The 15,086-nt window shown below is 38.4% G+C and overlaps 1 protein-coding gene across 6 annotated transcripts in view; it reads left to right on the top strand.

Moving 5' to 3' along the window:
• Positions 1-15,086, top strand: part of DPP6 (dipeptidyl peptidase like 6) — a 1,366,335-nt gene that overhangs the window by 1,137,337 nt on the left and 213,912 nt on the right. For all 6 annotated transcript variants that reach the window (XM_037835750.1, XM_037835752.1, XM_037835755.1 and 3 more), the window contains one exon: positions 3,185-3,305. In XM_037835750.1, coding sequence (XP_037691678.1) covers positions 3,185-3,305 — 121 coding nt within the window. The remainder of the gene's footprint in view (positions 1-3,184; positions 3,306-15,086) is intronic.

Genomic DNA, 15,086 nt, shown 5'->3' with positions numbered 1-15,086 from the left:
TCATTGAGTGATCTTGCAAAGTTATGTAACATCTCCTTGCCACTAAGTTTGAGTCCCATATCCATCATCGGCTAACTACCTATTGAGAAAGTCACTTAGCCTCTCTGTGCTTCAGTTTCTTCATCTATGAAACAAAGTAACAATACCTTTCCTAAAGGGTTATTTTAAAGATTAAATGAGTTAATACTTGAAAAGTCTTTTAAAAGTACCTGGCACACAATGAACATGTTCTAAATATTGGTTAAATGAAATAAATTCAAGTTGTGATTTGCCATGCTGGAAATGTTGGAAGAGACAATACAGTATAAATATTCCTTGTCATCCAGAGATCTCCTGTCCTGTTTGGAAGATCTGAAATGTACCCAAATAGCTGCCATTTAAGATACAATGTAACAAGTGTCAAGGGATCAGAGGAGAGAGATGTTTGGGGAAGGAAGCCTTATTGAAATGGATAGTATAAGGCAGGGTAGGTGAGAGAGAGAGAAAAGGGACCAATTAGCTAAAACCAAACTTTATTTGGGGGAATTAAGGAACCCAAGTCTTGTGGGTTGATCTCTTATGATGTCTCTTGACTCCATATTTCTATCTCCATACCCGCTCTCACTACCCTAATTCAGGCACCATAATTTCTAATCTGAATCCTTGGGAAAGATCATCTTCTGCCTCTGTCATCTTCAATGTATATATTGAATAATATATTCCTCCTTCCCTCCCTCCCTACATGCCTGGTAAGGGGCAGGGCTCCTGGAGGGACCAGAAACTCTGAAATGATGAGCAGGAGCTCTGTACCAGCTGTGGGCAGAGCAATGGATGAAAAGTGAAAAATGCAGTCATTCACCCCGATAGTTGACCTTGACAATGCCAAGCACCTCAGGATTTCCCAGTCTCCCAGTGTTTATGTTGCCGTAACTGCAAACAAAATTCAGTGCCTTCCATCATCTTTTACTCGAATATCTTAAACTGAATGCCAAAAGTGAAATGTGAAAACATCTTCCAAGCAAGAAGCACTCGTCTTTATAAATTTTCTCTTAGTTTTCCTTCCACTAAAAATAAAGCCAAGGTGAAAAGGGATTTAATATCTATCAGAGCAAATTTTATTGACCCAAAATATTAATTGGTTACAATCTGATTTTATTCAAAACTTCATTGTAGGCTTAGAAACCATAAAAGAAGTTAAAATTTAGTAATCCATCTTACCCTTAGGCAAACTCATAAGAACAGCCACTGAAATTAAACTAGGATGTATACTTGTTTCTGGAAGCTTTCCAACTCATTTCTGGTTGAAGTGCATACTTTAAGAGGCAGGAAACCTGAGCAAAAAACTAATATTAGATAGTGCTTTCAGGTCCATCTTTCTGTAAGAATGATCTGGGGAAACTGCATTTTTTGTATTTTTAATAAACAATTTTAATATTTACCCCTAATGCCTGCACCATGCAAAATAGACTCTCTCAGTTGACTCTTAAATGATGCTGACATTTTCTTCTAGAATTTTGTTTAAAAAAAAACCTGGTTCAATTCCTCTTTTTGACCTTTATAGCTTAGTTTCCATAGACACTGTATAGTTGCAAAGTATGACCAGCCTATCATGTTCTGAAGCACATAAAGGGATGTAAGGCAGAGAATTTAGATACAGAAAACTTGGCAAAATTGCTTAAAGCCTCAGAGAATACAAATATTTTGTGGACTATAGTTTAAGTGCTTCAGGAGACTTTAGATTATCACCTGGGCCATTGGTTCTTAAATCAGTGGCCACACGCTAGAATCACCTGTGGTGTTTCTAAAAACAGAAAACAAAAAACAAACTGATGCCTGGGTCCCACCCCTAGGGAGTCTGATTTAATTGGGATGGGCTGTTGGACTGGGCATTGGGATTTTTAAAAGCTCCCCACATCATTCTAATATGCATCAAAATTTGAGAACCACCGACCTACACCATCCTCTCTTCCTCCCCAGAGAGTATACAATTTGCCCCATGTCAGAATTGTAATGTGTCTTCCAGTGTACCCCAACTCTGCAAATAGATCACCATCGTCCAGTTGGCCAAGAGAAAGACTTGAAAAGTGATCTTTGGCTCTTCTACAACTAAATCCCAGACTTCAATTCACTCACCTTGTTTGGTTGAATTTCTTAGTTATCTCATCAGTCGGTCTGCATCTCTCCATCTTCTTCATCAACACTCTGGTCCAGGTACTGTCACCGTGACTTCCAATCATTGCAGCAGGCTCCTAATGGGTACAATCACCCTTCTAACCACACAACAGTGTCTGGATTCATCTTCTAAAGACATACATGTGATCAAGTAACTCTCCTATATAACACCTTTGTCGATGGTTTCCTATTGCCATTATAACTCCTTAACATGGCTTAAAAGAGCCCAGAACCTGGTACCTGCCCATCTCTCCAGCTCCAACTCTTGCCCCTCTCCCACTTGCACCCCTCAGTACCATTCCTGGGGAGCTTTTCCAATCCCTTCCATACCCAGTGCCCTTTTCAGCCTTCTGGCTCTCACTCAAGCTTTTTCCTCTGTATAATATAACTTCTCATCCCCTTTCTTCTTCCTACTCATCACTCAAATCTCAGCTTAAAAATCATTTTCTCAGAGAAGCCTTCCCTGACCTTTGGCCTAAATTGGGCCACCCTGTTATGTGTTCCCAGAGTTCCACATCCCTCTGTATCAGAACATTTTCCTGTTTAAAGTGTGTCTTCTCTGCTACATTATAGGTCGAATAAAGGCACATTATATGTTCCGCCTAGTTTATCATTGTGTTCTCCAGTGATTGGCACTGAATACTTGCTCAATAAATAATTTTAATGAAGGTTGAATCAGATTTTCAGTTTTCCAGCCCACCACTCTTAAATGCAATTGCTAGAAAAAATAGGATTGCTAAAATAGTCAGTGCAATTCAATGTGAAAGTACCAAAGATACCAGACCACACAGTGTCCAAACATGAGGATGATAAAATTGTGTGAACTCTGTGGCTTCTGAGTTTCTGATTAATCCTTAATTATAACTTACATTAGAGGCAGATGAAAACCCCAAATAATCCTAAGACTACCTTGGTTCTCTCAAATAAATATAGCAGGAAATGGAAAACCACATTGCTGATTTCAATTTTTAAGAACAACCTACAGATAACAGCTTCCTTGGTTAATACTATTTTTTTTTTCTTTCCAAATTAGATCTTTATCTTTGAAAATAATATCTACTACCGTGCACACCTCGGGAAGCAGGCAATTCGCGTGGTCTCGACTGGGAAGGAAGGTGTAATCTACAACGGCCTTAGTGACTGGCTGTACGAAGGTAAGCCACACCCAGAGATGACAAGAAGCCAGATTTTGTGGTGGCTCTTGTTGTCAGTGCTGCTAGGTTGGATTTTTTTTTTCTTTCACTTTTAACTGTAAATTTAAACTCCTGTTTCTTGAGGTTCTGCTAAATTAAAAAATTCTGTTGGAGCTTCAGGAAGTATCAGCTTGTCAGTGTGAACCTAAAGTATTGAGTACTTACCACGTAACCAGGGAAGTACAGGCCCAAAAATGTGCCAGCTGGACTTTCCAGAGCTCTACAGCTTTTCAATCAAGGGCACGGGGAAAGTTTTAATGGAGAGATTTATTGGAGGTGGAGGTGACTTCTGGAGTCTTTCAGGGATTGCAAATGCCTATGTTTCCCTGCCCCCACTCCCAAGATGTAGGGTGCGTTGTTTGGCCTGGTGGATGGGAGAGTTGGAAAAGAAAAAAATAGGCTAAAGTTTTCAAAGGGAACCAATCAGAATGACTTGCTGTTTCAAGGATGTCCACTTTGTTGGACATTTTCTACCATTGGTTTTTCTTTGGCACCAGTTATACTGAGGTTGGCAGGTATGTGCATTATTAGACAACTAAAAATGTGAGAGACGCTCCCTTCTTAAACTTTTATAATCCGTCTCCATGCTAGTGAGGCCATCAGGATAACAATAACCACCGCATATTGATTGCTATTAGGTGCCAGGTGCTGTTCTCAGCCCTTTATCATCCATTACCTCATTTAATCCTCACAACAGTAAATATTTTATTGACATTTCACAGATATGGTTAAGAAATTTACCCATGTTTACATAGGGTTAAGAAATACTTATTTAGGAATATAATTGTTCAAGCCCAGGGCAAACACCTTTTGAAAAACCCAGATGTAGAATCAGGTATCTATCACAGCATTTGGTTGACACACATCTTAAGCTCTTCTCAGACTATTGATCTGAAACCACATGCTAACAAAAATAATTCATCATGCTAGTCTGGTTAAGGAAGGATAAAGGGATATTTGGGAAGCTATCAAGCCAATAGCATTTCCTCCCTGTGCTATGCAATCCTCAAACTGGATTCTGCTTTGCTGTGGCTTTATATATTATAAATTATAAAGCAGATAGATATATAAACCTAGTGTTACTTCCCATACTAATGAAGTCACTGAGGTATGAAGTTCTATGACTTGATTTTTTAATTTTAAAAATTTAGGTATATTTTACATACAAGAAAATCTCAATTTTAAGGATACCATTTGATGAGTTTGGACAAATGTATATATTGTGTAACCCTGATCAAGATATAGAACATTTATATCATCCCAGAAAGTTTCCTCAAGCCCCTTTCCAGTCAATTTTCTTCCACCCCAAGTCTCTCTTCCAGAGGCAACCACTAGTCTGGTTTTTGTACAACTTCTTTCTATCAGACATGCTGGAACTTGTACATATAAAGGAAACTTGTCCTGTTCAGCTTGGAAGGGTATGTTTTATTCTAGTGGGCTACTGGTGCTCAGAGAACTCTTGTTTTTTAATTTTTAATTTTGAAATACCTTCAAACTTACAGGATAGTTACAAAAATATTGCGAACCCCATACAGAGAAAACTCCAACATACTCCTACCCTCCCCCCACCCAGGTACTTAGATCCATCAGTTTTAACTTACGCCATATCTTTGTTTCTATCTGTCTCTCTGTCTGTCTATCCATCCATCCATCCATCCATCCATCCATCCATCCATGTTTTGAACCCTTGAGAGTAGATTGTATACATACATGGTCTTCCTCCAACACTTAATACTGCCATATACATTTCCTAAAAACAAAGATATTCACTTATTGTACCACCTTAAGTACAGTTATCAAGTTCAAGAAATTTAACATTGATAAAAAATTTAGTCTGTATTCCAATTTTTTAGATGTCCAATAGTGTCCCTTTGAGCCTTTTCTTTTCCCTTGCTAGATCCCCTCCAGGATCACATATTGCATTTGATTATCATTGTCTTTTTAGTTGCTTTTTCTTTCTTTTTTTCTTTTAAATGTAGGAAGATATACACAGCATAAAAGTTACCATCTCAACCACTCCCAAGCATTCCATTCAGTGGGATTAGTCACATTCACCGTACCGTGGTACCCTCGTCACCTTCGATTACTAAAACTTTCCCACGTCCCCAAACAGAAGCCCTGCACCCATTAGGCATTAACTTCCCATTCCCCCAGCCTCTCCCCCGCCCCCCACCTCTGGCAACCTGTACTCTAATTTCTGCTCTCTGAACTTTCATGTTCGCCAATATTTTCTTTGTAATTATCGTGGGACTTAAATTTCACATCCTAAATCTATAGCAATATTGTTTTCTTTGATATCACCCTCAGTAGTATACACAAACTATGTTCTCATACCCCTCTGTCCCCCACGTTTATAGTGTTCTTGTCACAATTGCATGTTTATACACTATGAGTCCAAAACCACTGATTTATCATTACATTTTATGCATTTGCCTTTAAGATCCTGTGGAAAGGATATTTTGTATTATATATATATAAATATAATAGTACTAGCATTTATTTTTACCCATAGCATTACCCTTACCAGAGATCTTTATTTCTTCATGCTGTTTCAGTCTATTGTCTATTCTCCCTTTCTCTAATGGGATTTTTCTTTGGACCCACAATGTGAGATGTGGGGTAAGGGAGCATAGTAACTTGGAACCTGAATGTTTAATGGGTAAAAGCAAGGTTTTGGAGTCACACAGACCTAGATGTGCAACCAGCTAAGTCATTCGCTAGCTCTGTGACCTTCAGCAAGTTCCTTCCACTCCACAAAACTCAGCTTTCTCATCTGTAAATGGGAATCATGCCATTTAACACAGTGTATATAAGATTGCGAATGTAATATGTTTAGTATATAATAGTGAAGAGTTAGCAAATGATAGTTGCTGCTGTTTTTTCTTATAATAATAAAATAACTATTGTTAATAACAATGTGGTTATTTTAAATATTGCCATATTTGTTACTATTATTTTTATTGTGAAGGGAAAAAAAAACGTTTTTTAAAAATGAGTTAGGTGTTAAGGCAGTTTCCTAATGTCACAGTTTCTCTGAAGGGGAACTTTTGGAGCAGCCAGGACTTGAACAGAACAGGGCAAGGGGAGGCCTGGCCTTCCAAAGTGGCCACCCTGCCACAGTTAAAGAAATTGTCTGACCCCACATTTCCAGAGAGGTCAGTGCAAATAACAACCCTGAGGCCCTCCAGAGAGAAAGGGCCCCTGGACCACTGGGGTTAATCTTCTTTAAACCGATAACCAGGAGATTTAAAATATCTTTTTTAGTATCTTTTTAATAAAATAAAGAGCCCATTGCTTTGCAATTCAAGTTAAGCTTTGGCTTTAGCAAATGCATTGAAGGGAAATTTTTCTTCAAGTCCTTTGCACAAAATTTTATTGATTTGAGAAGAGAGACCCAAATATTTTAAGTCAATCACAATTGATGTGGCAGCTTAATCTCCTTAGTGTTGCTCCCTGGTAGATGCTTAGATTTCTACAAATTGGGAGCAAGAGAGCTCTGGGGAATATAGTTTATTTTTTTAATAATGTGAAGGTAAACTTTGAAGACTGCCTTTGCCTGATCTGTGACTTAACTGATTTACTACCAGATTCTTCCTTTAAGAAGAAAACAAAACCAAAAAAAAAAAAAAAGAAATCGGGAAAAATGCCCTGAAAGTATTTGCACAGGTCCTGACTCACTAGGAGTTCTCAGTTCTGAGAAGAAACTGAGCTATATGAATGGGAAGCAGCCATTGCAGTCTGTAGGGCTTGCTGGCAATAAAACCTAGTATTGATTTCTTTTGATTCCCAAAAAAGGAACTTAAGTGTATCAAACTTTGCAACATACTGGGGGCTAGGGGAGCAGCCAAGGATCTCCCATCCCTTGAGCAAAGGTTTTTATATACTCTGTAGGAAGGCCCCTCTTAAATTAACTGAAGCAATTCCGGACAGCATTGAAATGCAAGCTCACTACTGATGGTGAAGTTGGCTCTGTTTGTCTCACTAATTCTCTAAAGATAGTCCCTGACTCATGAGTGGTCACAGACTGATTTTGATTAGTGAAAAGCATATTTTTATTTTATTCTTCTGAGCAAGTGGCATGAAGTTGCATAGAATTCTGACTTTGATATGAATAAATGCTTAATAGTAACTTACAACTGTGTTAAAGTTCACTATAATTGATTATCCATAACCTAAAATTAGGATGTTACTAGATATTAGGAGTTTTTTTGAGGACTCTAAATGAGTATTCTGTTAATAATTTGCACTTTGATGCAAGGTTTAGCAGTTTTGCAAACCTCCTAATATGCAGGCATAGAAGTAAAGAGTGTAATTCTCCAAATTTTTATTAAAGGTGCCTCGTTACCAGTGTTATAAAGTTGGTTCTATTTGCCAGATGCTGCTGTTTGTTTATAAATTACTGTTGGCTCATCTTCATCATTACCATTATCACATACTATGAGGTACAGTGGTACAGCACAGTTTTTGGCCTGTAGTCCTCTAGTAACTAGAGTTTAAGTCATTAAATATTTCAACTGAACTGTGAGCTATCCATACCCTCATACCTCTATTGCCAAAGCAGCCAAACACATACTCCAAAGTAAGTGTAATTATTCAGTGATATGTCTGTTATAAATGGTTCATCCCTCAATGGAAAGCTGGAATTTGTAGGGTAGGTGGGTGTTGCAGTTTGCTAAAGCTGCCGTTATGCAAAATACCAGTAATGGATTGGCTTTTATAAAGGGGATTCATTAGTTTACAAATTTACAGTTCTAAGGCCATAAAAATCTCCAAACTAAGGCATCAACAATAGGATACCATCACTGAAGAAAGGCCAATGGCATCTAGAACACCTCTGTCAGCTGGGAAGGCACATGGCTAGCATCTGCTGGTCCTTTGCTCCTGGGTTCTGGTTTCATAATGGCTTTCTCCAAAATGTCTCTGGGCTTCTGTCTCTCTTAGCTTCTCTCTTTCAACTCTTGTGCATCCTTGCTTGTTCTCCCAGGGCATTTCTCTCTAAGCATCTGGGGATCCTCTCTTAGCTTCTCCATGCCAAGCTCTAGGCTTCGTCTCTTAGCTTAGCATTTCCAAACATCTTTCTGTATGCATTTCCAAGTGTCTGGGTCTGTGTCCACCCCTGAGCTCTCTTAAGGACCCCAGCAAACTAATCAAGACCCACCTTAAATGAGTGGGGTCACACCTCCACAGCAATAATCTAATCAAAAGGTTTCACCCACAATTGGGTGGGTCACATCTCCATGGAAACAACCTAATCAAACGAACCCACCCATAATAAGTCTGCATCCATACAATTGGATTAAAAGAACAAGTTTTTTGTGGGGTACATAACAGATTAAAACCAGCACAGTAGATCATTTGAAAACCACTTCTTTCCCCATCTCTATAGAAGTGCCTAACCCCTCTGAAATGGCTGCAGAGATATGGTGGGAGACTGTGAACTTGAGAAGGTATAGAACATGGCCTGTCATCATCAAACTGGGATTGCCGAGTTGAGAAACCTGGTCTAAAGTCTATTTACTAAATACCTGGTTTGTTAGGGATGAAATTCCACAACTGACTTTTAACCTTCACTAGTCTAGAGCCTACAGGTAATTGGAAAGTGTAATCAAACTGGAAGACCCTGTTTGGTAAGGCAGCATTGCCTCTGTAGAAGTCGGCAGGAATAATATTTAAAAAGGTTCTCAGCTAGCTTCTTCTAGTTTCAGTTCCTTTCTTTGGTTTTAGGACCTGTTCAGTCAGGCAGGAACTGATTAACAGTAACTAGAGGGAAAAGCGCATAACATCAAAAAGTCATTGCTCTTATGCCCTTTGCCCAGTTCCCATTATTCTGCCATTTGTCTTCCTAGCTGTGGCCTTGCTCCTGCATACCACCTTCTCTCTGCAGACACTGCTGCAGTCCTCAACATGGTCACTTTGCTGTAATCATGTGTCCCCCTACCTGGGGCCTTCCCAGAGAGATCATCTCCACTGTCCCCATCCTGACTGCTATAGTTCACTTGGGCTCTAGTTTGGGGGTGGGGGAGTGGGAGGGGGGACCTCTTCCCAGAACTGCTGCAGTGGAAGGCAAGTTTATTGCATCCAGAGTTGGAACTCAAAATGCTATAGAAATACTGTAAAAGTAGGGCTAGAACTTTTCTAAGCTAGATTCAGGCACAGCTGCCTAATTAATGTGCAGCTATTTTTGATGAGAATAGAACTAACCCAAGTTCTTATGGTCCTCCCTCTTTATTTGTGTGTTACTGCTAGTGTTCAAACATTTGTCCAGATACTACAAAGCCAGGGTGATGCTAAGGCCAGTTTTACAAAATTCTTAAGGCAATTTCTTAAAGCATCTCTTAAAGAGTCAGCACTAATGACCTAGTAATTCTTTGATTCCAATGATAACAACAAAAGTCACATGGACCTTTAGGTGAATTTGAGTTACTTAATGATTTATTTTTTGATGTAATTCCAAGGTTTATAATTTTGAGTAGTCGAGGGGGCAGGGAGTTGAGGAGGGGAGATAGCTTTCATGGGAAGGAGCATTATTACAACAAAAACATTTATGGAGATTGACAGAATTATTTTGAATATGTCTGTTTCCCACAGGAAATAAATCAGCTGAAAGTCCCCTTCCTCCATTATCCAAATTGCCCTAAACTTTCTAAATTCCACGAAAGCAGAACAAAATTGTTAAACAATGTTTTGCATTTAACTTACATACAGGTTTTAATTTAAATTCATGGTTTATTAAATATTTTATGCACTATGTATGCTGTATTGTACACTGGCATTCAGTGTGTTGAATGCCCATTTTATGCATATTGTAAACAGACCAAAGCTAATTCGAAACATCAATGACTGCCCCAGCCTTCTATGAAATAGCAGTGTCCTTGAACCATTGGAGGAAGTTGGAGGATATATTGTATACCATCATCTTACCAGTGAAAAAGTGTTTCTAATACCACTTATGCTATTTTTAAAACCCGATATCTGAAGTGCTCTGGAGTGTAGATATCTGAAGTGCTCTGGAGTGTAGATTCCTGATTAGGCTCTTCAGATGTTCACTGTCTCTGTCGTACTTGGTTAGGGCACCTCAGTTGTTAGCACACTATACCTAGGTAGTAGACCAAAGTAAGGTTACACACCCATCATACATCATACTGAATTTACTGATATTTTTAAAATAAGTTATACAGACCAGTAGCATGATAGGACTTGGAATGATGTTCAAATATGTACATTATTATTTAAACCCTGTAGTTTTAGTTATTTAGATTTACTGTTGGTTACCTCTCTGATTTAAGTAATGGGAAATCCTTGGTCAGAAAAAGAAATCTCTATCATTAATGAGACAAAAACTTGTGATTTGCTTTACAAAGCTCTGTTGGATAAGGGAGGCATCAATTGGTTAAGAGCAGGGTGTGTGTCCGGGCTGTTCCTGGGTTGACTAGTGCTTCACCACCTGAAAGTCATGTGAACTTGGAGAACTATTTAACCTCTTTGTCCTTCTGTTGCCCTGTATGAAAACAAGGATAATAGCAATATGTATGACCTACGGTTATAATGAAAATTTTTTTTTTAATTCAGTTTTATTGAAATATATTCACAAACCATACAGTCATCCATGGTATACAATCAACTGTTCACAGTATGATCATATAGTTATGCGTTCATCACCACAATCTATTTCTGAACATTTTCCTTACATCAGAAAGAATCAGAATAAGAATAAAAAATAAAAGTGAAAAGAGAATACCCAAACCATCCCCCCATCCCACCCTATTTGTCATTTAGTTTTTACTCCCATTTTTCTACTGATTTTTTTTCAATTTTTTAACTTTGTTTATCAAAAAATTAAAAACAAAGGCAAACAACAACCAAAAAAACCCCACAACATTTCAAACAAAGCAATGGATTAAGGAAAACAAATAACCTAAAATAACTACTTTGCTTCCAATATGTTCCTACCATACCCCAAGAAAATTAATAAACCATGTCCAAACAGAGGAGTAAGAAAAACAAATAATCTAAAATAACTACATTGCTTCCAACATGTTCCTACCATACCCCAAGAAAATTAACAACCCCTAAGAAAACAAAGGAATAAGAGAAAAAAAAAACCTAAAATAACTCTATTGCTTCCAACATGTTCTTACTATATCCAAGAAAGTTTACAAACCATAATCATTCCTGAGCATTCCCATAACATTGAGATTACCCTCCATAGTTTATCTGTTCTTATTAGATTATCATTCCCCCTCCACTAATTGGTATCTCTAGGTCCCCTACATTCTACAGTATAAAACATTGTACATTTTTCACAGAATTCACATTAGTGGTAACATACAATATTTCTCTTTTTGTGCCTGGCTTATTTTGCTCAGCATTATGTCTTTTTTTTTTTTTTTTAATCTTCATTTTATTGAGATATATTCATACACCACGCAGTCATACAAAACAAATCGTACTTTTGATTGTTCACAGTACCATTACATAGTTGTACATTCATCACCCAAATCAGTCCCTGACACCTTCATTAGCACACACACAAGAATAACAAGAATAATAATTAGAGTGAAAAAGAGCAATTGAAGTAAAAAAGAACACTGGGTACCTTTGTCTGTTTGTTTCCTTCCCCTATTTTTCTACTTATCCATCCATAAACTAGACAAAGTGGAGTGTGGTCCTTATGGCTTTCCCAATCCCATTGTCACCCCTCATAAGCTACATTTTTATACAACTGTCTTCGAGATTCATGGGTTCTGGGTTGTAGTTTGATAGTTTAAGGTACCCACCACCAGCTACCCCAATTCTTTAGAACCTAAAAAGGGTTGTCTAAAGTGTGCGTAAGAGTGCCCACCAGAGTGACCTCTCAGCTCCTTTTGGATTCTCTCTGCCACTGAAGCTTATTTCATTTCCTTTCACATCCCCCTTTTGGTCAAGAAGATGTTCTCCGTCCCACGATGCCAGGTGTACATTCCTCCCCGGGAGTCATATTCCACGTTGCCAGGGAGATTCACTCCCCTGGGTGTCTGATCCCACGTAGGGGGGAGGGCAGTGATTTCACCTTTCAAGTTGGCTTAGCTAGAGAGACAGGGCCACATCTGAGCAACAAAGAGGCATTCGGGAGGAGGCTCTTAGGCACAACCATAGGGAGGCCTAGCCTCTCCTTTGCAGCAACCGTCTTCCCAAGGGTAAAACCTGTGGTAGAGGGCCCAGCCCATCAAACCACCAGTCCCCTATGTCTGTGGTCATGTTAGCAACCATGGAGGTGGAGTAGGCGAATACCCCTGCATTCTCCACAGGCTCCTCAAGGGGGCACTACATCTTTTTTTTTTGTTTGTTTGTTTTTTAACTTTCCCTTCTTTTTTAAATCAACTGTATGAAAAAAAAGTTAAAAAGAAAACAAACATACAATAAAAGAACATTTCAAAGAGACCATAACAAGGGAGTAAGAAAAAGACAACTAACCTAAGATAACTGCTTAACTTCCAACATGTTCCTACTTTACCCCAAGAAAGTTACCTAATATAGCAACATTTCTGTGAACTTTCTCCTACTGTATCCATCAGAAATTAACAGACCATAGTCATTCCTGGGCATCCCCAGAACGTTAAATAGCTTATCTGTTTTTCTTGGATTATTGTTCCCCCTTCTTTAATTGCTCTCTATTGCTAGTTCCCCTACATTCTACATTATAAGCCATTTGTTTTACATTTTTCAAAGTTTACATTAGTGGTAGCATAAAATATTTCTCTTTTTGTGCCTGGCTTATTTCGCTTAGCATTATGTCCTCAAGGTTCATCCATGTTGTCATATGTTTCACGAGATCGTTCCTTCTTACTGCCGCGTAGTATTCCATCGTGTGTATATACCACATTTTATTTATCCACTCATCTGTTGAAGGACATTTGGGTTGTTTCCATCTCTTGGCAATTGTGAATAATGCTGCTATGAACATTGGCGTGCAGATATCTGTTCGTGTCACTGCTTTCCGATCTTCCGGGTATATACCGAGAAGTGCAATCGCTGGGTCGAATGGTAACTCTATATCTAGTTTTCTAAGGAACTGCCAGACTGACTTCCAGAGTGGCTGAACCATTATACAGTCCCACCAACAGTGAATAAGAGTTCCAATTTCTCCACATCCCCTCCAGCATTTGCAGTTTCCTGTTTGTTTAATGGCAGCCATTCTAACTGGTGTTAGATGGTATCTCATTGTGGTCTTAATTTGCATCTCTCTAATAGCTAGTGAAGCTGAACATTTTTTCATGTGTTTCTTGGCCATTTGTATTTCCTCTTCAGAGAACTGTCTTTTCATATCTTTTGCCCATTTTATAATTGGGCCGACTGTACTATTGTCATTGAGTTGTAGGATTTCTTTATATATGCAAGATATCAGTCTTTTGTCAGATACATGGTTTCCAAAAATTTTTTCCCATTGAGTTGGCTGCCTCTTTACCTTTTTGAGAAATTCCTTTGAGGTGCAGAAACTTCTAAGCTTGAGGAGTTCCCATTTATCTATTTTCTCTTTTGTTGCTTGTGCTTTGGGTGTAAAGTCTAGGAAGTGGCCGCCTAATACAAGGTCTTGAAGATGTTTTCCTACATTATCTTCTAGGAGTTTTATGGTACTTTCTTTCATATTGAGATCTTTGGTCCATTTTGAGTTAATTTTTGTGTAGGGGGTGAGGTAGGGGTCCTCTTTCATTCTTTTGGATATGGATATCCAACTCTCCCAGCCCCATTTGTTGAAAAGACCATTATGACTCAGTTCAGTGACTTTGGGGGCCTTATCAAAGATCAGTCGGCCATAGATCTGAGGGTCTGTCTCTGAATTCTCAATTCGATTCCATTGATCTATATGTCTATCTTTGTGCCAGTACCATGCTGTTTTGGCAACTGTGGCTTTATAATAAGCTTCAAAGTCAGGGAGTGTAAGTCCTCCCACTTCGATTTTCTTTTTTAGAGTGTCTTTAGCAATTCGAGGCATCTTCCCTTTCCAAATAAATTTGATAACTAGCTTTTCCAAGTCTGCAAAGTAGGTTGTTGGAATTTTGATTGGGATTGCATTGAATCTGTAGATGAGTTTGGGTAGAATTGACATCTTAATGATATTTAGTCTTCCTATCCATGAACATGGAATATTTTTCCATCTTTTAAGGTCCCCTTCTATTTCTTTTAGTAGAGTTATGTAGTTTTCTTTGTATAGGTCTTTTACATCTTTGGTTAAGTTTATTCCTAGGTACTTGATTTTCTTAGTTGCTATTGAAAATGGTATCTTTTTCTTGGGTGTCTCTTCAGTTTGTTCATTTCTAGCATATAGAAACATTACTGACTTATGTGCATTAACCTTGTATCCCGCTACTTTGCTAAATTTGTTTATTAGCTCAGTAGCTGTATCGTCGATTTCTCAGGGTTTTCTAGATATAAGATCATATCATCTGCAAACAATGACAGTTTTACTTCTTCTTTTCCAATTCGGATGCCTTTTATTTCTTTGTCTTTCCGGATTGCCCTGGCTAGCACTTCCAGCACAATGTTGAATAACAGTGGTGACAGCGGGCATCCTTGTCTTGTTCCTGATCTTAGAGGGAAGGCTTTCAGTCTCTCACCATTGAGTACTATGCTGGCTGTGGGTTTTTCATATATGCTCTTTATCATGTTGAGGAAGTTTCCTTCAATTCCTACCTTTTGAAGTGTTTTTATCAAAAAGGGATGTTGGATTTTCTCAAATGCTTTTTCAGCATCTATTGAGATGAT

This window comes from Choloepus didactylus, chromosome 5, assembly GCF_015220235.1.
Source record: "Choloepus didactylus isolate mChoDid1 chromosome 5, mChoDid1.pri, whole genome shotgun sequence".
Classification (NCBI taxonomy): Eukaryota; Metazoa; Chordata; class Mammalia; order Pilosa; family Megalonychidae; genus Choloepus; species Choloepus didactylus.
Note: the sequence above shows the minus strand (reverse complement) of the source record. Positions and strands in the feature narration are given on the sequence as shown.